This window comes from Dendrobates tinctorius, unplaced genomic scaffold, assembly GCF_039654945.1.
Source record: "Dendrobates tinctorius isolate UK_male_01 unplaced genomic scaffold, ASM3965494v1 ptg000074l, whole genome shotgun sequence".
Taxonomy (NCBI): Eukaryota; Metazoa; Chordata; class Amphibia; order Anura; family Dendrobatidae; genus Dendrobates; species Dendrobates tinctorius.
The window spans coordinates 3,645,212-3,668,699 of record NW_027361742.1 but is presented as its reverse complement, the minus strand read 5'-3'; the positions used below and the strand labels follow the sequence as shown (position 1 = coordinate 3,668,699).

The 23,488-nt window shown below is 46.5% G+C and overlaps 1 protein-coding gene across 1 annotated transcript in view; it reads right to left on the bottom strand.

Moving 5' to 3' along the window:
• Positions 1-19,298, bottom strand: part of LOC141096366 (uncharacterized) — a 35,522-nt gene extending 16,224 nt beyond the window's left edge. The window contains exons 1-3 of the mRNA XM_073582921.1: positions 18,830-19,298; positions 18,450-18,722; positions 17,385-17,837 (exon numbers count right to left, since the gene is read on the bottom strand). Coding sequence (XP_073439022.1) covers positions 17,385-17,837; positions 18,450-18,722; positions 18,830-18,832 — 729 coding nt within the window. The 5' untranslated portion in view covers positions 18,833-19,298. The remainder of the gene's footprint in view (positions 1-17,384; positions 17,838-18,449; positions 18,723-18,829) is intronic.
• Between the last annotated feature and the right edge of the window lie 4,190 nt (positions 19,299-23,488).

Sequence of the window (23,488 nt, the reverse complement as noted above, 5' to 3'; positions counted from 1 at the left end):
AGTGCAGTCAGGTGTGAAGCAGAGAGGAGTGGTCTCTGCTCATCTTGGCCAGACAATTAAGAGTGGACCATATGTATATGATCAAGCCAGAGTAAACAAGGTCATAAATAACACTGGGGTAAGCTGGGGTTAGCTGAAAGGCATACCATGTGAATGCTAGGTGCAGAGGCAAGTCTATGTGCAAAGCTGGGTGATGCACTGTGTGTCCTTCATAGACAGACAGCAGGAGAGCAGGAGAGCTGGGTGGATGGACATACCATGTGAATGCTAGGTGCAGAGGCAAGTCTATGTGCAAAGCTGGGTGATGCACTGTGTGTCCTTCATAGACAGACAGCAGGAGAGCAGGAGAGCTGGGTGGATGGACATACCTGTCGGAAGAATAGAGATGCTTGTTAGAGTGCGATGGTGGCAGGTAGCAGGGCACAGTCTGTATACATCCTTCTGGTTTTAATTCTTAAATTAATCTTCACACTTCTAGCACACACTTATAGCAATCACAATGCAGACTGAAGTCTATGCAGACTTGTGCTCTGCAATATATGTACAACTAAGTGCAGTCAGGTGTGAAGCAGAGAGGAGTGGTCTCTGCTCATCTTGGCCAGACAATTAAGAGTGGACCATATGTATATGATCAAGCCAGAGTAAACAAGGTCATAAATAACACTGGGGTAAGCTGGGGTTAGCTGAAAGGCATACCATGTGAATGCTAGGTGCAGAGGCAAGTCTATGTGCAAAGCTGGGTGATGCACTGTGTGTCCTTCATAGACAGACAGCAGGAGAGCAGGAGAGCTGGGTGGATGGACATACCATGTGAATGCTAGGTGCAGAGGCAAGTCTATGTGCAAAGCTGGGTGATGCACTGTGTGTCCTTCATAGACAGACAGCAGGAGAGCAGGAGAGCTGGGTGGATGGACATACCTGTCGGAAGAATAGAGATGCTTGTTAGAGTGCGATGGTGGCAGGTAGCAGGGCACAGTCTGTATACATCCTTCTGGTTTTAATTCTTAAATTAATCTTCACACTTCTAGCACACACTTATAGCAATCACAATGCAGACTGAAGTCTATGCAGACTTGTGCTCTGCAATATATGTACAACTAAGTGCAGTCAGGTGTGAAGCAGAGAGGAGTGGTCTCTGCTCATCTTGGCCAGACAATTAAGAGTGGACCATATGTATATGATCAAGCCAGAGTAAACAAGGTCATAAATAACACTGGGGTAAGCTGGGGTTAGCTGAAAGGCATACCATGTGAATGCTAGGTGCAGAGGCAAGTCTATGTGCAAAGCTGGGTGATGCACTGTGTGTCCTTCATAGACAGACAGCAGGAGAGCAGGAGAGCTGGGTGGATGGACATACCATGTGAATGCTAGGTGCAGAGGCAAGTCTATGTGCAAAGCTGGGTGATGCACTGTGTGTCCTTCATAGACAGACAGCAGGAGAGCAGGAGAGCTGGGTGGATGGACATACCTGTCGGAAGAATAGAGATGCTTGTTAGAGTGCGATGGTGGCAGGTAGCAGGGCACAGTCTGTATACATCCTTCTGGTTTTAATTCTTAAATTAATCTTCACACTTCTAGCACACACTTATAGCAATCACAATGCAGACTGAAGTCTATGCAGACTTGTGCTCTGCAATATATGTACAACTAAGTGCAGTCAGGTGTGAAGCAGAGAGGAGTGGTCTCTGCTCATCTTGGCCAGACAATTAAGAGTGGACCATATGTATATGATCAAGCCAGAGTAAACAAGGTCATAAATAACACTGGGGTAAGCTGGGGTTAGCTGAAAGGCATACCATGTGAATGCTAGGTGCAGAGGCAAGTCTATGTGCAAAGCTGGGTGATGCACTGTGTGTCCTTCATAGACAGACAGCAGGAGAGCAGGAGAGCTGGGTGGATGGACATACCATGTGAATGCTAGGTGCAGAGGCAAGTCTATGTGCAAAGCTGGGTGATGCACTGTGTGTCCTTCATAGACAGACAGCAGGAGAGCAGGAGAGCTGGGTGGATGGACATACCTGTCGGAAGAATAGAGATGCTTGTTAGAGTGCGATGGTGGCAGGTAGCAGGGCACAGTCTGTATACATCCTTCTGGTTTTAATTCTTAAATTAATCTTCACACTTCTAGCACACACTTATAGCAATCACAATGCAGACTGAAGTCTATGCAGACTTGTGCTCTGCAATATATGTACAACTAAGTGCAGTCAGGTGTGAAGCAGAGAGGAGTGGTCTCTGCTCATCTTGGCCAGACAATTAAGAGTGGACCATATGTATATGATCAAGCCAGAGTAAACAAGGTCATAAATAACACTGGGGTAAGCTGGGGTTAGCTGAAAGGCATACCATGTGAATGCTAGGTGCAGAGGCAAGTCTATGTGCAAAGCTGGGTGATGCACTGTGTGTCCTTCATAGACAGACAGCAGGAGAGCAGGAGAGCTGGGTGGATGGACATACCATGTGAATGCTAGGTGCAGAGGCAAGTCTATGTGCAAAGCTGGGTGATGCACTGTGTGTCCTTCATAGACAGACAGCAGGAGAGCAGGAGAGCTGGGTGGATGGACATACCTGTCGGAAGAATAGAGATGCTTGTTAGAGTGCGATGGTGGCAGGTAGCAGGGCACAGTCTGTATACATCCTTCTGGTTTTAATTCTTAAATTAATCTTCACACTTCTAGCACACACTTATAGCAATCACAATGCAGACTGAAGTCTATGCAGACTTGTGCTCTGCAATATATGTACAACTAAGTGCAGTCAGGTGTGAAGCAGAGAGGAGTGGTCTCTGCTCATCTTGGCCAGACAATTAAGAGTGGACCATATGTATATGATCAAGCCAGAGTAAACAAGGTCATAAATAACACTGGGGTAAGCTGGGGTTAGCTGAAAGGCATACCATGTGAATGCTAGGTGCAGAGGCAAGTCTATGTGCAAAGCTGGGTGATGCACTGTGTGTCCTTCATAGACAGACAGCAGGAGAGCAGGAGAGCTGGGTGGATGGACATACCATGTGAATGCTAGGTGCAGAGGCAAGTCTATGTGCAAAGCTGGGTGATGCACTGTGTGTCCTTCATAGACAGACAGCAGGAGAGCAGGAGAGCTGGGTGGATGGACATACCTGTCGGAAGAATAGAGATGCTTGTTAGAGTGCGATGGTGGCAGGTAGCAGGGCACAGTCTGTATACATCCTTCTGGTTTTAATTCTTAAATTAATCTTCACACTTCTAGCACACACTTATAGCAATCACAATGCAGACTGAAGTCTATGCAGACTTGTGCTCTGCAATATATGTACAACTAAGTGCAGTCAGGTGTGAAGCAGAGAGGAGTGGTCTCTGCTCATCTTGGCCAGACAATTAAGAGTGGACCATATGTATATGATCAAGCCAGAGTAAACAAGGTCATAAATAACACTGGGGTAAGCTGGGGTTAGCTGACAGGCATACCATGTGAATGCTAGGTGCAGAGGCAAGTCTATGTGCAAAGCTGGGTGATGCACTGTGTGTCCTTCATAGACAGACAGCAGGAGAGCAGGAGAGCTGGGTGGATGGACATACCATGTGAATGCTAGGTGCAGAGGCAAGTCTATGTGCAAAGCTGGGTGATGCACTGTGTGTCCTTCATAGACAGACAGCAGGAGAGCAGGAGAGCTGGGTGGATGGACATACCTGTCGGAAGAATAGAGATGCTTGTTAGAGTGCGATGGTGGCAGGTAGCAGGGCACAGTCTGTATACATCCTTCTGGTTTTAATTCTTAAATTAATCTTCACACTTCTAGCACACACTTATAGCAATCACAATGCAGACTGAAGTCTATGCAGACTTGTGCTCTGCAATATATGTACAACTAAGTGCAGTCAGGTGTGAAGCAGAGAGGAGTGGTCTCTGCTCATCTTGGCCAGACAATTAAGAGTGGACCATATGTATATGATCAAGCCAGAGTAAACAAGGTCATAAATAACACTGGGGTAAGCTGGGGTTAGCTGAAAGGCATACCATGTGAATGCTAGGTGCAGAGGCAAGTCTATGTGCAAAGCTGGGTGATGCACTGTGTGTCCTTCATAGACAGACAGCAGGAGAGCAGGAGAGCTGGGTGGATGGACATACCATGTGAATGCTAGGTGCAGAGGCAAGTCTATGTGCAAAGCTGGGTGATGCACTGTGTGTCCTTCATAGACAGACAGCAGGAGAGCAGGAGAGCTGGGTGGATGGACATACCTGTCGGAAGAATAGAGATGCTTGTTAGAGTGCGATGGTGGCAGGTAGCAGGGCACAGTCTGTATACATCCTTCTGGTTTTAATTCTTAAATTAATCTTCACACTTCTAGCACACACTTATAGCAATCACAATGCAGACTGAAGTCTATGCAGACTTGTGCTCTGCAATATATGTACAACTAAGTGCAGTCAGGTGTGAAGCAGAGAGGAGTGGTCTCTGCTCATCTTGGCCAGACAATTAAGAGTGGACCATATGTATATGATCAAGCCAGAGTAAACAAGGTCATAAATAACACTGGGGTAAGCTGGGGTTAGCTGAAAGGCATACCATGTGAATGCTAGGTGCAGAGGCAAGTCTATGTGCAAAGCTGGGTGATGCACTGTGTGTCCTTCATAGACAGACAGCAGGAGAGCAGGAGAGCTGGGTGGATGGACATACCATGTGAATGCTAGGTGCAGAGGCAAGTCTATGTGCAAAGCTGGGTGATGCACTGTGTGTCCTTCATAGACAGACAGCAGGAGAGCAGGAGAGCTGGGTGGATGGACATACCATGTGAATGCTAGGTGCAGAGGCAAGTCTATGTGCAAAGCTGGGTGATGCACTGTGTGTCCTTCATAGACAGACAGCAGGAGAGCAGGAGAGCTGGGTGGATGGACATACCTGTCGGAAGAATAGAGATGCTTGTTAGAGTGCGATGGTGGCAGGTAGCAGGGCACAGTCTGTATACATCCTTCTGGTTTTAATTCTTAAATTAATCTTCACACTTCTAGCACACACTTATAGCAATCACAATGCAGACTGAAGTCTATGCAGACTTGTGCTCTGCAATATATGTACAACTAAGTGCAGTCAGGTGTGAAGCAGAGAGGAGTGGTCTCTGCTCATCTTGGCCAGACAATTAAGAGTGGACCATATGTATATGATCAAGCCAGAGTAAACAAGGTCATAAATAACACTGGGGTAAGCTGGGGTTAGCTGAAAGGCATACCATGTGAATGCTAGGTGCAGAGGCAAGTCTATGTGCAAAGCTGGGTGATGCACTGTGTGTCCTTCATAGACAGACAGCAGGAGAGCAGGAGAGCTGGGTGGATGGACATACCATGTGAATGCTAGGTGCAGAGGCAAGTCTATGTGCAAAGCTGGGTGATGCACTGTGTGTCCTTCATAGACAGACAGCAGGAGAGCAGGAGAGCTGGGTGGATGGACATACCTGTCGGAAGAATAGAGATGCTTGTTAGAGTGCGATGGTGGCAGGTAGCAGGGCACAGTCTGTATACATCCTTCTGGTTTTAATTCTTAAATTAATCTTCACACTTCTAGCACACACTTATAGCAATCACAATGCAGACTTGTGCTCTGCAATATATGTACAACTAAGTGCAGTCAGGTGTGAAGCAGAGAGGAGTGGTCTCTGCTCATCTTGGCCAGACAATTAAGAGTGGACCATATGTATATGATCAAGCCAGAGTAAACAAGGTCATAAATAACACTGGGGTAAGCTGGGGTTAGCTGAAAGGCATACCATGTGAATGCTAGGTGCAGAGGCAAGTCTATGTGCAAAGCTGGGTGATGCAATGTGTGTCCTTCATAGACAGACAGCAGGAGAGCAGGAGAGCTGGGTGGATGGACATACCATGTGAATGCTAGGTGCAGAGGCAAGTCTATGTGCAAAGCTGGGTGATGCACTGTGTGTCCTTCATAGACAGACAGCAGGAGAGCTGGGTGGATGGACATACCATGTGAATGCTAGGTGCAGAGGCAAGTCTATGTGCAAAGCTGGGTGATGCACTGTGTGTCCTTCATAGACAGACAGCAGGAGAGCAGGAGAGCTGGGTGGATGGACATACCATGTGAATGCTAGGTGCAGAGGCAAGTCTATGTGCAAAGCTGGGTGATGCACTGTGTGTCCTTCATAGACAGAGAGCAGGAGAGCTGGGTGGATGGACATACCATGTGAATGCTAGGTGCAGAGGCAAGTCTATGTGCAAAGCTGGGTGATGCACTGTGTGTCCTTCATAGACAGACAGCAGGAGAGCAGGAGAGCTGGGTGGATGGACATACCATGTGAATGCTAGGTGCAGAGGCAAGTCTATGTGCAAAGCTGGGTGATGCACTGTGTGTCCTTCATAGACAGACAGCAGGAGAGCAGGAGAGCTGGGTGGATGGACATACCATGTGAATGCTAGGTGCAGAGGCAAGTCTATGTGCAAAGCTGGGTGATGCACTGTGTGTCCTTCATAGACAGACAGCAGGAGAGCAGGAGAGCTGGGTGGATGGACATACCATGTGAATGCTAGGTGCAGAGGCAAGTCTATGTGCAAAGCTGGGTGATGCACTGTGTGTCCTTCATAGACAGACAGCAGGAGAGCAGGAGAGCTGGGTGGATGGACATACCATGTGAATGCTAGGTGCAGAGGCAAGTCTATGTGCAAAGCTGGGTGATGCACTGTGTGTCCTTCATAGACAGACAGCAGGAGAGCAGGAGAGCTGGGTGGATGGACATACCTGTCGGAAGAATAGAGATGCTTGTTAGAGTGCGATGGTGGCAGGTAGCAGGGCACAGTCTGTATACATCCTTCTGGTTTTAATTCTTAAATTAATCTTCACACTTCTAGCACACACTTATAGCAATCACAATGCAGACTGAAGTATGTATGTGGTATGTATGTAGCATGTAGTATGTATGTAGCATGCATGTAGTATATATGTAGTATATATGTAGTATGTATGTAGCATGCATGTAGTATATATGTAGTATGTATGTAGCATGTAGTATGTATGTAGCATGCATGTAGTATATATGTAGTATGTATGTAGTATATATGTAGTATGTATGTTGCATGTAGTATTTATGTAGTATGAATGTAGCATGTATGTAGTATGTAGTATGAATGTAGCATGTATGTAGTATGTAGTATGAATGTAGCATGTATGTAGTATGCATGTTGTATGTATGTAGCATGTAATTTTTTTTTTTTTTTTTTACATTCAACACATTAGCCGGATGATGGGACTACTACTGTCCCATCATTGGCTAATGTGTCAATCACTGTCATGGTAGCAGGCATCGCCCGATGGGACTTGTAGTCCCATCGGACGATGCCTGCACAGACCCCCGAAGCCTGCACAGCCCCCCGGCAGGCCGGCACAGCCCCCTGGCAGGCCGGCACAGCCCCCCGGAGCCTGCACAGCCCCCCGGCAGGCCGGCACAGCCCCCCGGCAGGCCGGCACAGCCCCCCGGCAGGCCGGCACAGACCACCGGAGCCTGCACAGACCCCCTGGCAGGCCGGCACAGCCCCCCGAAAGGCCCGTACAGACCCCAGAGAGGCTGTACAAGGGCAGGAAAGGGTTTTTCTTATTCCGATTCCGGAAGTCCCATAGACTTGAATGGGACTTCCGGTATCGGAATCGGCGATACCGATACTTTTTTTAAAGATCGGCCAATACCATCCGATACGATACTTTGAAGTATCGGACGGTATCGCTCAACTCTACTCACCACACATCTAGAAAACTTCCTTGTGGGGTCTAGTTTCCAAAATGGAGTCATTTGTGGGGGGTTTTCACTGTTTTGGTACATCAGGGGCTTTCCAAATGCGACATGGTGTCCGATCTCAATTCCAGCCAAAAACGTCAAATGGCGCTGCTTCCCTTCCGAGCTCTGCCATGCGTCCAAATAGTGGTTTACCCCCACTTGTGGGGTATCAGCGTACTCAGGACAAATTGCGCAATAACTTTTAGGGTCCTGTTACCCTTGCAAAAATAAGAATTGAGGGTGAAAAGATCATTTTTTTGGAAGAAATATGATTTTTTAATTGTACGGCTGTACATTATAAACTTTTGTGAAGCCCTTGGGGGTTCAAAGTGCTCACCACACATCTAGATAAGTTCCTTGGGGGGTTTAGTTTCCAAAATGGTGTCATTTGTGGGGGGTTTCCACTGTTTAGGCACACCAGGGGTTTTCCAATCGCGACATGGTGTCCGATCTCAATTCCAGCCAAAAAAGTCAAATTGCGCTGCTTCCTTTCTGAGCTCTGCCATGCGCCCAAATAGTCATTTACACCCACATGTGGGGTATCAGCGTACTCAGGACAAATTGCACAATAACTTTTAGGGTCCTGTTACCCTTGGGAAAATAAAAATTGGGGGTGAAAAAACCTTTCTTTGGAAAAAATATGATTTTTTAATTGTACCGCTGTACGTTATGAACTTCTGTGAAGCCCTTGTGGGTTCAAAGTTCTCACCACATAACTAGATAAGTTCCTTGTGGGGTCTAGTTTCCAAAATGGGGTCACTTGTGGGGGGTTTCCACTGTTTAGGTACATCAGGGGCTCTCCAAATGTGACATGGCATCCGATCTGATGTAAAGTAAACATGTGGGAAATGTTACTTATTAAGTTTTTTGTGTGCCGTATCTCTGTGATTTAAGGGCATAAAAATTTAAAGTTGGAAAATTGCGAAATTTTCACCAAATTTCGTTTTTTTTCACAAATAAACGCAAGGCATTTGAATGAAATTTTACCACTAACATAAAGTACAATATGTCACGAGAAAACAATGTCAGAATCACAAGGATCCATGGAAGCGTTCCAGAGTTATTACCTCATAAAGGGACAGTGGTCAGAATTGTAAAAATTGGCCGGGTCATGAACGTGCAAACCACCCTTGGGGGTGAAGGGGTTAATGTAGAAATACCTCATATGTGGCTGTACAGTACTGCTTAGCCATACGTAGAGACTCGGGAGGGACAGAGCGCTATTTGCCTCCTGGAGAGCAGATTTTCCTAGACTAGTTTGTGGATTCCATATAAAAATCCCCTAAGTGCTAGAAAAGCAGAATACCCCCTCTAGTGACCCCATTTTAGAAACTATAACCCTTTATGAATCTATCTACAGATGTAGTGACGATTTTGACTCCATGAGTGTTTTCCAGACACAGGCAGCAGTGGATGTTGCTGAGTGAAAATTGCAAACTGCCATTATAGTGACCAGTATTCTGTAGTGAACAGTAAGTACTTTATAGTCACTAGTACATTATATCCAGCTAATGCTTCTGGAGACAAGAATAGGAGGGCTCTCATCACTACAGAAATGCCAAACATGTGGGCGCTATAGGTGGTTTTAACACACTGGTGCTCAGAAGGGAGGGGGGCATTTGGATTTGGGAGCAGAGAATTTGCTGAATTTCTTTTGGCGAGTGAGGAGCCATTTTGCTTTTCCAGAGCCTTTGTTCTACCAGTAACATGAAAGCTCCCTATATTTCCGTTAATAGATGACATATCTGAGTGGAGTCTTGCATTTTTGTGGTAAGCTGTTATTGGGAACATTTAACATAACATTTGGGATCACAGTTAACCGGTTCTCTACGCTGACCACTTACTTTGGCTAGTGATGAGCGAGCACTAAAATGCTCAGGTGCTCGTTGCTTGGGTCGAGCAAATTGGTTTGTTCGGGTGCTCGACCCAAGCAACGAGCCCGACGTAAGTCTATGGGAAAACAGAGCATTTTTGCTGCAACCCCACCCAGGGGTTGTTTTAGGGTCTAAAAACTTCTGAAATTGTTTTAACAGTGCTAAAATGACATGGGAACATCATGGGGATCGCCCCTGGAAGGATTTCTGACTCCCAGGTCACAGCTGTAAACAATGTTGTCAGAGTCTTACGCCACTTTTACAGGCGCACAATAAAGCATACAAAAACGATACCAAAATGGATTTTCCTGGGAAATATGTTAAGGATCATCCTTTCCAGGGTAATGATTTGTATGTAAGGCAACATAAATAACCCAAAACAAAAATGTTCCTCCACCAATTGGGCTATGTTCACACATAGGGTTTTTGATCTGTTTTTCAACTTTACTGTTGCATTCAAAGAAGACAAATGTATTCACTGGGAAATGTCATTATAATATTTTACAATTTTATTTGGCCTTGTGTGTGACACATCATCAGACACATCCTGTTTAATTTATGAAGGAGGGACTCTGAAAGTCACAAAGTCTATTTTTATAGGGCTAGCAGTTGGCCCTCACTTTTCTTAGAGAGCCATAAGCCAGCTATGCTTTGTTGTGCCCATTATTAAACAGTGGGTCCCTTATACTGTTATTGCTCATACAGTGAGTGGCAAGGCTGCCCAAAATTTGGACGCACCCCAACAAACCATTGAACAGACGTCATGGCTGACCACATGCAACCAAAGTTCCCAGTATTCATTTTTACTCCAATACTGTTTGCTTATGCATTGAATGAATGCAAGGCCTGCCCTGCACCAAAGTTGCACGCACCCCAATAAGGCTTTGAACCAATGTACTGGATGGCCACATGAAAGCCAAGTTCACATTATTCATTTGGTACTCCCATACTGTTTGCTTATGCGTTGAATGCAAGGCCTGCCCTACACCAAAGTTACATGCACCGCAATAAGTCTTTGAACCGAGGTACTGGATGGCCACATGCAGCCAAAGTTCCCAGCATTCATTTGGTACTCCTATACTGTTTACTTATGCACTGAATGCAAGGCCTGGCCTGCACCAAAGTAACACGCACACCAACAACTCTTTCAAAAGATGTACTTGAGGACCTCATGACAAAAAAGTTCTCATTCGAAGAAAGTGTGTCTCCCATACTGTTAGCCTATGCACTGAATGCAAGGCCAGACCTGCACCAAAGTTACATGCACCCCAATAAGTCTTAGAACGCACATACTGGATGGCCACAGGAAAACCCACTTCTCATTGACACACCCAACAAGGCCGTGGGTACTCAGAACCTGGTCGGACAGTTCTTTGGGGAAGTCATGGGACCATGACCCGACTCCGTGGCCCTGACTGTGCCTTAAAATGGGGAATATGTACAGTATATGGGATTTAACATGACGCCACCTGTGGTGTTCAGCAACGGATGGTCGACGCTGCTAAAGGAGACCGCTAGGGCTGATGGTGACACAGCTGAGATGGTTCTGCTCCCCATAGGTGGAGCTGGGCCCCAGGGCTACCAGTTCCGTTTATATCAGGCTTCGTGTAACTTGTGGTGCAGGACTCAGGGTGCAAGAGATCACTAGAAGACAAAAGGGCTGTAGTTTTCTTTTCCTTTACTTGATGGTTGATAGTACAGACCGGGGCACTGGTAACAGATCATGATGGAGAGCCGAACAGCCTGGAAGCAAATTGTGGATATACCTGGCCAGGTCGGTATGGAGTGTCTTACGAAATAAAATAAGAAAAAGGGTGAAAAAACAACCAGCTAACTGAAAAAAAACCTTAACTTTTATTGGGTAAGTAATAATAATAATAACACATTTTATTTCTATAGCGCCGACATATTCCGCAGCACTTTACACTTCAGAGGGGACTTGTACAGACAATAGACAATACAGCATAACAATAGTCACATAGATCATAACAGATACCAAGAGGAATGAGGGCCCTGCTCGCAAACTTACAATCTAAAGCTAAAATAACTCACGAAAAATGAAGGTGCTATAGTGCATAAAAGAGAATTAAATTGCTAGAGTACACACATAAATGGCAGAGAATCTTATAATCTACCCTCACTATTTGGCAATGGGATGACCAGTAAATAGATACACAGCATGTGTACTCTATCAATACCCATGACCCTTAAAGCTTGGCATTACAATCATGGAACATTTTAAAGTGCTTTGTTATTGGCTTCAATAATGTCCAATCATCCACATCTTGTGCATTCAAAATATCACGGTAATGTTCCCTCACTCTAATTCTTAGTGGTCTAGATGTAAGCCCCACATAAATTTTAGGGCACGGACCTACCGCGTAATAGATTACACCTATGGTGTCACAAGTTATGTGCTGAGTGATTGTGAATTCTTTCTTACCATTGCTTGATTGAAAAGTAAGGGCTCGGGACATGTTAGGGCAAGCTACGCAGGTTCCACAGGGGTAAAACCCCCACTTAGGCCCTTTAGATCCAAAAGTTTTATTCAGTTGTGGTCCTGGATAATGGCTATGAACAAGTTGATCCTTGAGATTTGGTGGACATCTGTAAGTGATTGATGGTTGGTTGGGGATATATTTGGCAAGTATGCGGTCCATCTGAAGTCTAGGCCAATATTTATTCAGAATTTCCCTCATCTCCATCCATTTATGATTGTAGGTAAAGATAAATCTTACCTTAGATTCATTTATCGTTTTGACACATGGTTGTAGTAAGTCATTTCTTTGTACCATTTTAGCCTTCTTTAAGCCTTTTTTGATGCTTCTCTTTGAGTAAAGAGGAAGATGAGAGACACCAAACCCAACAATGCATACAAGCTAAAGGCTGCTATCAAAACAACCTGGGATTCCATAACACCTCAGCGGTGCCACAGGCTGATCGCATTCATGCCACGCTGCATTGATGCAGTAATTGATGCCAAAGGAGCCCCGATCATGTATTGAGTGCATTTACTAAACATACATTTCAGTAGGCCAACATTTTGGATTTTAAAATCATTTTTCAAGCTGGTGTTATAAAGTATTCTAATTTACTGAGATAATGACTTTTGGGTTTTCATTGGCGGTAAACCATAATCATCAACATTAACAGAAATAAACACTTGAAACACATCACTCTGTTTGTAATGACTCTATATAATATATTTTTGTATTGAAGAACTGAAATAAATGAACTTTTTGATGATATTCTAATTTTGTGAGATGCACCTGCATGTGGTGAAAATGTATTTTTTTTCTATTTTCACGGCTCAACGTTGTAAACTTCTGTGAAGCACCTGAGGGTTCAATATGCTCACCATGCATCTAGATCAGTTCCCTAATAGGTCTAGTTTCCAAAATGGTGTCACTTTTGGGGGATTTTCACTGCTTAGGCATGTTAAAGGCTCTCCAAATGCCACATGGTGTTCGCCAATTGTTCCAGCAAACTTTTCATTCCAAAAGTCAAATGGTGCTCCTTCTCTTCTGCGCCCAAACAGTAGTTTTCTCCTTTATATGGGGTATTGGAGAAATTACACAATAAATTTTGGTGTCCATTTTTTATTGTTACCCTTGTCAAAATATAAAAATTTGGATCTGAATTAAATTTTGGGTGAAAAAAGTTAAATGTTCATTTTTTTCCACATTCCAAAAATTCCTGTAAAGCACCTGAAGGGTTAATAAACTTCTTGAATGTGGTTTTGAGCACCTTGAGGATTGCAGTTTTTAGAATAGTGTCACTTTTGGGTATTTTCTGTCATATAGACCTTTCAAAGTGACTTAAAATGTGATGTGTTTCCTAAAAAAATGGTTTTGTAAACTCTGCTGGAAAAATTAAAAATCGCTGGTCAACTTTTAACCCTTAAAACTTTATAACAAAAACAACATTTTGGTGCCAATATCATGCTGATGCAAAGTAGACATGTGGGGAATGTTATTTATTAACTATTTTATGTGACATCTCTGTGATTTAAGGGTATGAAAATTAAAAACTTGAAAATTGCAAAATTTTTGCCAAACTTACATTTTTTTCAACTAAACACAAGTCATATTGAAGAAATGTTATGACTATCATTAAGTGTAATATGTCATGATAAAACATTTTCACAATCACGGGGATCCGTTTAATTGTTCCAGAGTTATAACCACATAAAGAGAAAGTGGTCAGAATTGTAAAAATTGGCCAGGTTATTAACATGCAAACCACCTTGGGGAGTAAAGGGGTTAATCTATGTGCAGAGCTATGGCAGAGCAAAAAAACTTCCTCAGAGTAGAGGTCATATACCGGCCCCCAGACTCACCCATCCACTTCCTTGACCATTTTTCTGCCTTGCTGCCACTCTTCATGTTCTTAGAATTGCCAACCTTTATCCTGGGAAGCTTCAACAGCCCCACTTCCCCAACTGCATCCCAGCCTCTATCTCTACCCACTTCTTGTAACCTCTCACAGCTTTCAACTTCTGAGAATCTCAAAGACGATAACACCCCTAATCTGGTCGCTCCCTGAAAGGCGCTTCCTAAAAACACATCTTTTTAGGCTGGCCTATCACATTCCCTAATCATAGTCCTTTTATATATAACCTGATCTCTACTTATTGGAACATAATTCGCCATCAAACTGAACCGTACCCAAAAGTCTCATGCAGACTTTATCTATTCCTCATTTCCTTGTTAATGTGATTTAGCATGCCATATATCGCTGTGTCATTCATTGGCGGTGAAATTTATCTGTATGCACATCTCATTCAGATTAAAATAAAAAAATTCCTGTTGCTAAATGTGATACGTCCCGCCATATCCTATCTTGTCATTTAGTGACGGAGAAATTGTTCTGTGTGCAGAGATGTTGCACACTAAAAATATATGTATATATATTTTTGTATTCAACAAACGTTATACAGCAGGCTAGATCCAAGTTTGAGATAGTTTAGATCATCTAGTCTATGTCATACAGTCCTCATCCACACTAAAAACAAATTTTTACTGTCCTGTCAATGAAAAAAAATCTAATTTTTAGATCAGTTTCCCTAAATCTGTCAGGGTTAGGTGTTGGGGTTTCTTCAAAAGTAAAAATAAATATATAGACATATATCTAAATATATGTTTATAAAAAAAAAATAGGTTTAGATATACAAGTGTTAGATTGGGTTTATGTCTAGTAGTGTTAGATTAGGTTTAGGTCTGTTAGTGTTAGATTAACTTTTTTTTTTGCGAGGCAGGTATATACAATATTATAATGGCCAACAGAACGTTTAAGGTGAAGCAGTTGTTCCCTTTGACTTGCTCTGGCAGTTCCAGGAGTGAAACTGAATCTGCCTCTGAAGCAGAGCAGTTTTCAGCCAGTGATGACAACTCCTCATACACGGGATCCCGCAGTCCGATGGTAGTGGAGTCTGTCATCACTGCTGAAGTGTCAGAGGCAGGACACAGAACTGCAGTCCTCCTTTCACTGTGGTATGCCGACAGGGTATTTTTCCCCTCAAATTCCTTCTTTTCAGCAGCCCCTAGAATAAAATTAAATGTCACCAATTTTAGCCCCTTTGAATTTCTCCAAATTTTTGTTACCCCAGAAGTCCTACAATAGATTGCTCTCCAACCAAATTATATGTCCAACAATACATTTCTGTCATGATCCAGGACGGGATTTCGCTTTGACCCGTCCTGGTTAGACTATGGGTTAATTGTGCTGCCTCTCTCTGGCAGCAGGAGGCTATTTAGTGCTCACTGGACCTGGGTCCAGTGTCAGTTATACTCCTGCCCTCAGCTGAGTTAAGTGACCTCTTGTATACGTGTGCCTTGTGCCTGATATCTTGCTTGCTTGTTCGGTTGTGATCTGGTTCTGTCCCTGTTACGAGTTCTGCCTGACCCTCTTGTACTGCGCTACCTCTCGTGTATGACTCTCTGCTTGTGACCCGACTTCTCTCTGCTCGTCCCCTTGGTACCACGTCGCCCTCTTGTGTATGACCTTTGGCTCTGTCTGACTACCCTTCTGTTTGTCCCTTCTGTACCTCGTTTGCCCGTACTGTGTGTGACCTCTGTTTTGCCTGACTCTGAGTTGTTGTATGGTGTCCTGTCCTATCTGAATACAGGACGCTAAGCCCCGCCCCCTTGCAGTCACATGACCATAGATCCCGTGCACATTACTCAGTTTCAGTGTCCGCAGGTCCTTTGCCTCTTTACCTTCCAGCGCTGACTGGACCCTGACACTATTAGCCTGAAGCACGCATGGTCACCTCTGCTGCACACTCCACAGGTATCTTTTAGCACTGCTTCTGTTCTCAGGACACACGCACTGGCTCTATGAGCAAGTGCAGTGCGGTGTCTCTGACATTATAACTGACCCATACCATTTTTTTTTCTCTGCTCCCATTCACCTGTGTGTGTGATGGATCCTGTGCACACTCTTTCTGAGCAGGTTAAGCATCTGACGCAGATGTCTCAGAAGCTCTTTGGAGAACAAAGAGTCCTGGCTCAGTCTCAGCAGCTGATCGCTGACACTGTGCAGGGGGTTCTTTCATTGGGGGATCGGGATGTTACATTAATTTCCCCTGAGTCTCCAGTGAAGTTACCAGATACCTTTTCTGGAGATAAAAATGACTTCAGAGTTTTCAAGGAGGGCTGTAAGCTTTTTTTTTCCTTAAGACTAGAGTTGAGCGAAACGGGTCGAAAAAATTCAAAAGTCGCCGACTTTTGGCAAAGTCGGGTTTCATGAAACGAAACCCGACCCTAGGATGAGGTCGGCCACGAGGTCGGCGACTTACGCGCCAAAGTCGCGTTTCAAAAGTTTGTTTTGCGCTCTTTTTCAGCCAATCAGGATCCACGGACACTGTGGGCAACGTGATGACATAGGCACGGGTCACCACCATCTTTCAGAAGGGCATTGTAGTGATGTATAGTAGGTTTCTATGAAGACAGTGGCTAGATGATAGAGTCACAGACACAGGTATACGTGAAAGTAGTTTGTATTAAACAAGCAGCACAGAACAGCACAGGTGCTGGCGGAGCCAGACAATGACAGCAGTGGTAACAGCAGCAGAACTCAGTCCAGTAGATAGCAAATTGTACACCAGCACTATGTAGATGTAAGCAGACACAATCTTAAGAATGCAGGCAAGGACAGTCACTTAGCCCTCTCCCTTGCGGGAGGGGAATCTTCGGGCACAGTGCAGTGGCAGAGAAAGTCACTAGGTAATTGATACTGGATGTGTAAAGGTAGCAGGGATAAGTCTCTCAGGTGAAACGCACACAGCAGTCAAGATCTTCAGCGCATACCGTGAGTGCTGTAGTAGCGGTGAGCGGTGGAGGCAGAGCTGGAAGGAGCCTTCAGGCAGACACCGTCAGAGGGTCCAGGCGGCGGCAGTAGGCAGCAGGTAATCCAGGTGGATTCAGCAGGAAGGAAGGAGGTAGCACAGCGTGCAACTCCCAGCTAGCAGATCAGGTACAGGACGAGATATACAAGCAAGGTAGTCACGTCCAGGAAAGCTATTTAAACCCGGCGGGCGGGACCAACAGGCGGTGATGTCACAGGAACCAGTATGGCCGAATGAAGCCAGGCTTAAGGGCAACAGTAAGGGCAAAGTCCGGAACACAGCAGAATAGGAACGATGCTTACATTATTCCCCCCTTAAAGAATGTCCTCCGGACAATCTTCGACCAGGCTTGTCCGGGTACCTTAGATGAAACTGCTCCAGCAGCCGCGGAGCACAGATATTCTCCACCGGTTCCCAGGAATTCTCCTTGACAGAGTATCCTTGCCACTTGACCAGGTATTGCAGCTTCCTTCTGAAGATCCGTGAATCCAGAATCTTCTCCACGACATATTGTTCATGTCCATCAACGAGCACTGGAGCTGGAGGAGAGGAAGTACGCCCTGGGAAGGAATTTGGTACAACTGGCTTTAGTAGGGAAACATGGAACACCGGGTGAACCTTCCAGGCAGGGGGTAATTTCAGACGCACCGCTACCGAATTCACTAGAGCCACGATCTTGTATGGCCCTACAAACTTCTGCCCAAGCTTGACAGTCGGTGCCCTCACCCTCAGATTCTTGGTAGACAACCAGACCGTATCTCCCACCCTATACACCGGAGCCGGCCTCCTGGTACGATCTGCTGCTCTCTTATACCTCTCCTGCGCTGTCGTCAAGGTGGTCTTCAGAGCTTCCAAATTCTGCTGTAGGAAAGAAAGATGGTCAGACACAGCAGGCACTGCAGCCTCCTTGGGGAACTGCGGCAAGATACTTGGGTGGTAACCCTGATTAGCAAAGAACGGTGACTGCTTAGTCGAGGAGTGCTGCGAGTTGTTATATGTGAATTCTGCCAGGGGAAGCAGATCTACCCAATCGTCCTGCAGATGACTTAAGTAGCAACGGAGGTACTGCTCCAGGGTCTGATTCGTACGTTCCGTCTGTCCATTGGTCTGTGGATGGTAAGCCGAAGACAGACTTACTCTAATCTCCAGAGCCGCGTAGAAACACCTCCAGAACCTAGACGTGAACTGCACCCCACGATCAGAGATCACCTCATCCGGGACTCCGTGCAGACGGACCACCTCTTGAATCAACAAGTCTGCAGTCTGTTTTGCTGTGGGTAATCCAGCACAAGGGATAAAGTGTGCTGCCTTAGTGAGGCGGTCCACGACCACTAGAATGGCGTTCATACCCTTGGAGACCGGTAGTTCAACAATAAAGTCCATTGAGATGGATCTCCAGGGACGAGATGGTATAGGCAAGGGTTGTAACAACCCGGAAGGCGACGCACGAGGCGTCTTGAACCGAGCACATACCTCGCAGGATGACACGTATCCCTCCACGTCCTTCCGGTACGAAGGCCACCAGAAGTACCGAGCCAGGAACTCTTGGGTCTTCGTTATTCCACGATGTCCCCCAATCTTAGAATCATGGATCAGTCGGAGGACTTCAAGTCTTGTCACCTCTGGTACATACAGCCGATTCTCCTGTAACCACACTCCTCCACTGAAATTTAGGCTTACTTCGGGGGTAGGTTGCCTTAGCAACGGATCTGCTGCGTATGCTGCTTTGATCTCAGACAGAAGATCCTGATGATGGATTGCAGAGATGAAATGAGCGGGAGACACAACAGTACTAGGAGACGACTTAATCACTTCCTCAGGAGCAGCAATCCTAGATAGCGCATCTGCCTTACCATTCCGTGCCCCCGACCTGTAGGAGATGATGAAGTTGAATTGGTTTAAAAACAAGCTCCAACGTGCCTGACGTGGGTTCAAACATCTTACGGACTGCATGAATTCCAAGTTTCGGTGGTCGGTAAGAACTGTAATCGGAGTTGAGGACCCCAGCAGCAAGTGTCTCCACTCCTTGAACGCCGTCACAATCGCCAGTAACTCCTTGTTCCCTACGTCATAGTTCTTCTGCGCCGGGGATAGCTTCTGAGAAAGAAAGGCACAAGGATGAAGAACTGCCTTCTCACCTCCTCTCTGTGACAACACTGCGCCGATGGCGACATCCGATGCGTCCACCTCAAGAGTAAAGCTCAGGTCTGGGTCTGGATGTCTTAAGATGGGAGCCGACACAAATTTGTCCTTCAGCCGTGTGAACGCCTCCTGGGCTTGCGGAGTCCACCGGAACGGTACCCCCTTCTTAGTCAGTTGGGTGATGGGAGCCACAATCTCAGAGATGTTACGGATGAAGCGCCTATAGAAGTTGGCGAATCCCACAAACCTCTGAACTTCTTTCACCGATCCTGGCGCTGGCCACTCCTGGATCGCTCTGGTCTTTTGATCGTCCATCTGGAGACCCTGTGGAGAGATGACATAACCGAGGAACTGCACTGTTGCCCTGTGGAACTCGCATTTCTCCAATTTGATGTAAAGATGGTTATGCAGCAGGCGTTGCAGCACTGTCCTCACGTGGAGCCGATGTTCCTCGAGATCACTGGAAAAGATTAAAATGTCATCGAGATACACAACCATAAATACATCAAGCACATCTCGGAAAATGTCATTAACAAAATGCTGAAAGGTTGCAGGAGCATTTTGTAGTCCGAACGGCATGACCCGTGACTCGAAGTGTCCATAACGGCAGCGGAAGGCCGTCTTCCACTCATCTCCAGACCGAATTCTCACGAGATTGTAGGCTCCCCGAAGATCCAGTTTGGTGAATATCTTAGCCTGCTTCACCCTCTCCAGTAGTTCAGAGATTAAGGGTAGCGGGTGCCGATTCATGACCGTTACCTTGTTTAAATCACGGTAGTCCATGCAAGGACGCAGACCCCCGTCCTTTTTCTTCACGAAGAAGATTGGTGCACCCGCAGGAGAAGTAGACAGTCGGATGAAGCCCTTGGCGAGATTCTCGTCGATGAAGTCCTTCAAGGCCTTTAATTCAGGACCAGACAAAGGGTAAATACGCCCGAATGGGATCTCCGCCCCAGATACCAGTTCTATCGGGCAATCATAAGGCCGGTGGGGAGGTAACATATCTGCCCTCTTCTTGTCACATACCTCTGCCAGATCCTGATACTCCGGTGGTAATTGTCCCTCAATCGTAGCTACTACCTTGGGGATAGCCGCGACCTTAGGAATAGCGGGGTTGCTGTTAGAACTTGGAGGGAACTGCACTTCCCTGGTCTCCCAGTTGATGCGAGGATTCTGAACCTGGAGCCAAGGTAACCCCAGGATAATAGGGAAGTGAGGAGAAGATATTAGTAAAAAGGACAAATGTTCCACATGTTCCTCTTCAATGCATACCTTCACCGACTCAGTCTCCATGGTTACCGGTCCAGATGTAAGTGGCGACCCGTCTACTGTCTCCATCAAGACTGACGACTCCCTCTTCACTGCCCTGATTCCATGCTTCCTTGCAAACGCGATATCCATGAAGTTCCCACAGGCCCCGGAGTCCAACATGGCGGCGCTCTCGACACACCGACCCTGGAAGCAGACCCTCAAGGATAGGTAATAGTGGGAATTCTTCTTAGTAGCGAAGTAGGAGGAAACGACGGATGTCATCGAGATCACCACTGCGTTCAATGGAAGAGATGCCAGCGAATTCATATCGGCAAAGTCCAGGTCTCTCTGATTGTCTCTGCCCCCCGAATTGTTCAGATCTAGGACGCAGGACTCCCCCGCCTCGGAGTTACAATCAATGATAGCTGCAGCCGTCTTACGTCTCCTGACTGGACACTCGGAGATGAAGTGACCGGTCCCCCCGCAGTAGAAGCACAGGTTTTCCTTAAAGCGATGCTCCTTGCGGGCATCAGGAGGATTTCTACGTACGGCATCCACCTGCATTCGGTTCGGGCTCGGGCTCGGGATTCCTCCTGCTGGTGACATCTCTGGAGGGAGAAGAGAACGGAACAGTGTTATTAAACCGTAGATCCGACCAGCGCTCCTGTCTGCGCTCGGAGAGTCGATTGTCAATGCGGATGCAGTGATTGATGAAGTCCCCAAGAAGCACGGGCGAGTCCCCGCGTGCCAGTTCATCCTTAACTGCCGTAGACAATCCCCTGCGGAAGATGGCCTGCTTGGCTGCCCCGTTCCAGGTGGTGTCTAAAGCCCATCTACGGAAGTCCAATGCATACTCCAGCACCGAACGCTTCCCCTGCCGAAGGGTCAGCAGCGTCGTCTCAGCAGTATTAGCTTGGTTCGGGTCATCAAACATCTGCGTCATTGCGGCAATGAAATTGTCCATAGAGTTAAGCAGAGGGTCGTCGGTCTCAATCAAAGGGTTGGCCCACGCGAGCGCCTTACCAGACAGCAGCATGACTATAGTCAGAACTTTGGAGCGTTCAGTAGTGAACTGTGGGGCATGAGCAGCAAAGAAGATCCGGCACTGGTTCAAAAATCCTCGGAATTTATCCCTCTCACCAGCGAACCGGAAGGGTGGAAGCTTCGGGAAGGTCGGTGTAGTATCCCGGGCAGCACCTGCTACCTGCGCGGCTGGGGCCTGTTCCAGAGCAGCAATCCGATCGAGCTGCATAGGAATCGCTTGCTCCAACGCCAGAACACGATCACCCTGAAGAGGAGCTGCTTGTTCCAGCGCCGTAATCCGATTTGCCAGTCGTTGCAACTGTGCCTCTGCTGCCCCGGCGTTGTGTTCGATACGTTGCTCCAGCGTGTCCAGCTGGGTCCTAATGCCTGCCACATCCTGCCGTATCAAAGCAAGCTGCTTGCTTACACGTTTCTCCAGGGACTCTACACCTGCGGTCTCCATATTGGGGGGCTTGTATATCCTGTAGTGATGTATAGTAGGTTTCTATGAAGACAGTGGCTAGATGATAGAGTCACAGACACAGGTATACGTGAAAGTAGTTTGTATTAAACAAGCAGCACAGAACAGCACAGGTGCTGGCGGAGCCAGACAATGACAGCAGTGGTAACAGCAGCAGAACTCAGTCCAGTAGATAGCAAATTGTACACCAGCACTATGTAGATGTAAGCAGACACAATCTTAAGAATGCAGGCAAGGACAGTCACTTAGCCCTCTCCCTTGCGGGAGGGGAATCTTCGGGCACAGTGCAGTGGCAGAGAAAGTCACTAGGTAATTGATACTGGATGTGTAAAGGTAGCAGGGATAAGTCTCTCAGGTGAAACGCACACAGCAGTCAAGATCTTCAGCGCATACCGTGAGTGCTGTAGTAGCGGTGAGCGGTGGAGGCAGAGCTGGAAGGAGCCTTCAGGCAGACACCGTCAGAGGGTCCAGGCGGCGGCAGTAGGCAGCAGATAATCCAGGTGGATTCAGCAGGAAGGAAGGAGGTAGCACAGCGTGCAACTCCCAGCTAGCAGATCAGGTACAGGACGAGATATACAAGCAAGGTAGTCACGTCCAGGAAAGCTATTTAAACCCGGCGGGCGGGACCAACAGGCGGTGATGTCACAGGAACCAGTATGGCCGAATGAAGCCAGGCTTAAGGGCAACAGTAAGGGCAAAGTCCGGAACACAGCAGAATAGGAACGATGCTTACAGGCATGCAAGTGATTGGCTTGCTTTTGTGGGCGTCACAAGGGGTATAAAAGGGCGTGCACGCCGACCGCCATCTTACTTCTGCCGATCTTAGTATAGGGAGAGGTTGCTGCTGATTCTGTAGGGAGAGCGTTAGGCAGGGAAGAAGACAAAAAAACTGCTTCTGCTGCTAGCGATTTGGCCTGCACAACACACAAGTCACTGTGTGTGCAGTGCAAGGGGAGGCTATATTGTGGTGTATCAGTGGTGTTGGTTGTTGGGCTGCCTTTTAAGGCTTCCTGACACGCTGGCATTGCTGTTTACCCACTGCTCCGCAAACTGCTTTTTTAAAAGCAATCCAATCTCCCTTATCCTCTAGTCACTTTGGTCACAGCTGTGCCATCGAGCGTGTCACATAGCGCTCAGATATCAGTGGGCCGCACACAATCCACAAGTGTCCAGTGTCCAAAAGTGTACGCAGAGATTCAAAATCTCCATTATCCTCTCGTCACTTTGGTCACAGGCAGCTGTGCCATCGAGCGTGTCACATAGCGCTCAGATATCAGTGGGCCGCACACAATCCACAAGGGTCCAGTGTCCAAAAGTGTACGCAGAGATTCAAAATCTCCATTATCCTCTCGTCACTTTGGTCAAAGGCAGCTGTGCCATCGAGCGTGTCACATAGCGCTCAGATATCAGTGGGCCGCACACAATCCACAAGTGTCCAGTGTCCAAAAGTGTACGCAGAGATTCAAAATCTCCATTATCCTCTCGTCACTTTGGTCACAGGCAGCTGTGCCATCGAGCGTGTCACATAGCGCTCAGATATCAGTGGGCCGCACACAATCCACAAGTGTCCAGTGTCCAAAAGTGTACGCAGAGATTCAAAATCTCCATTATCCTC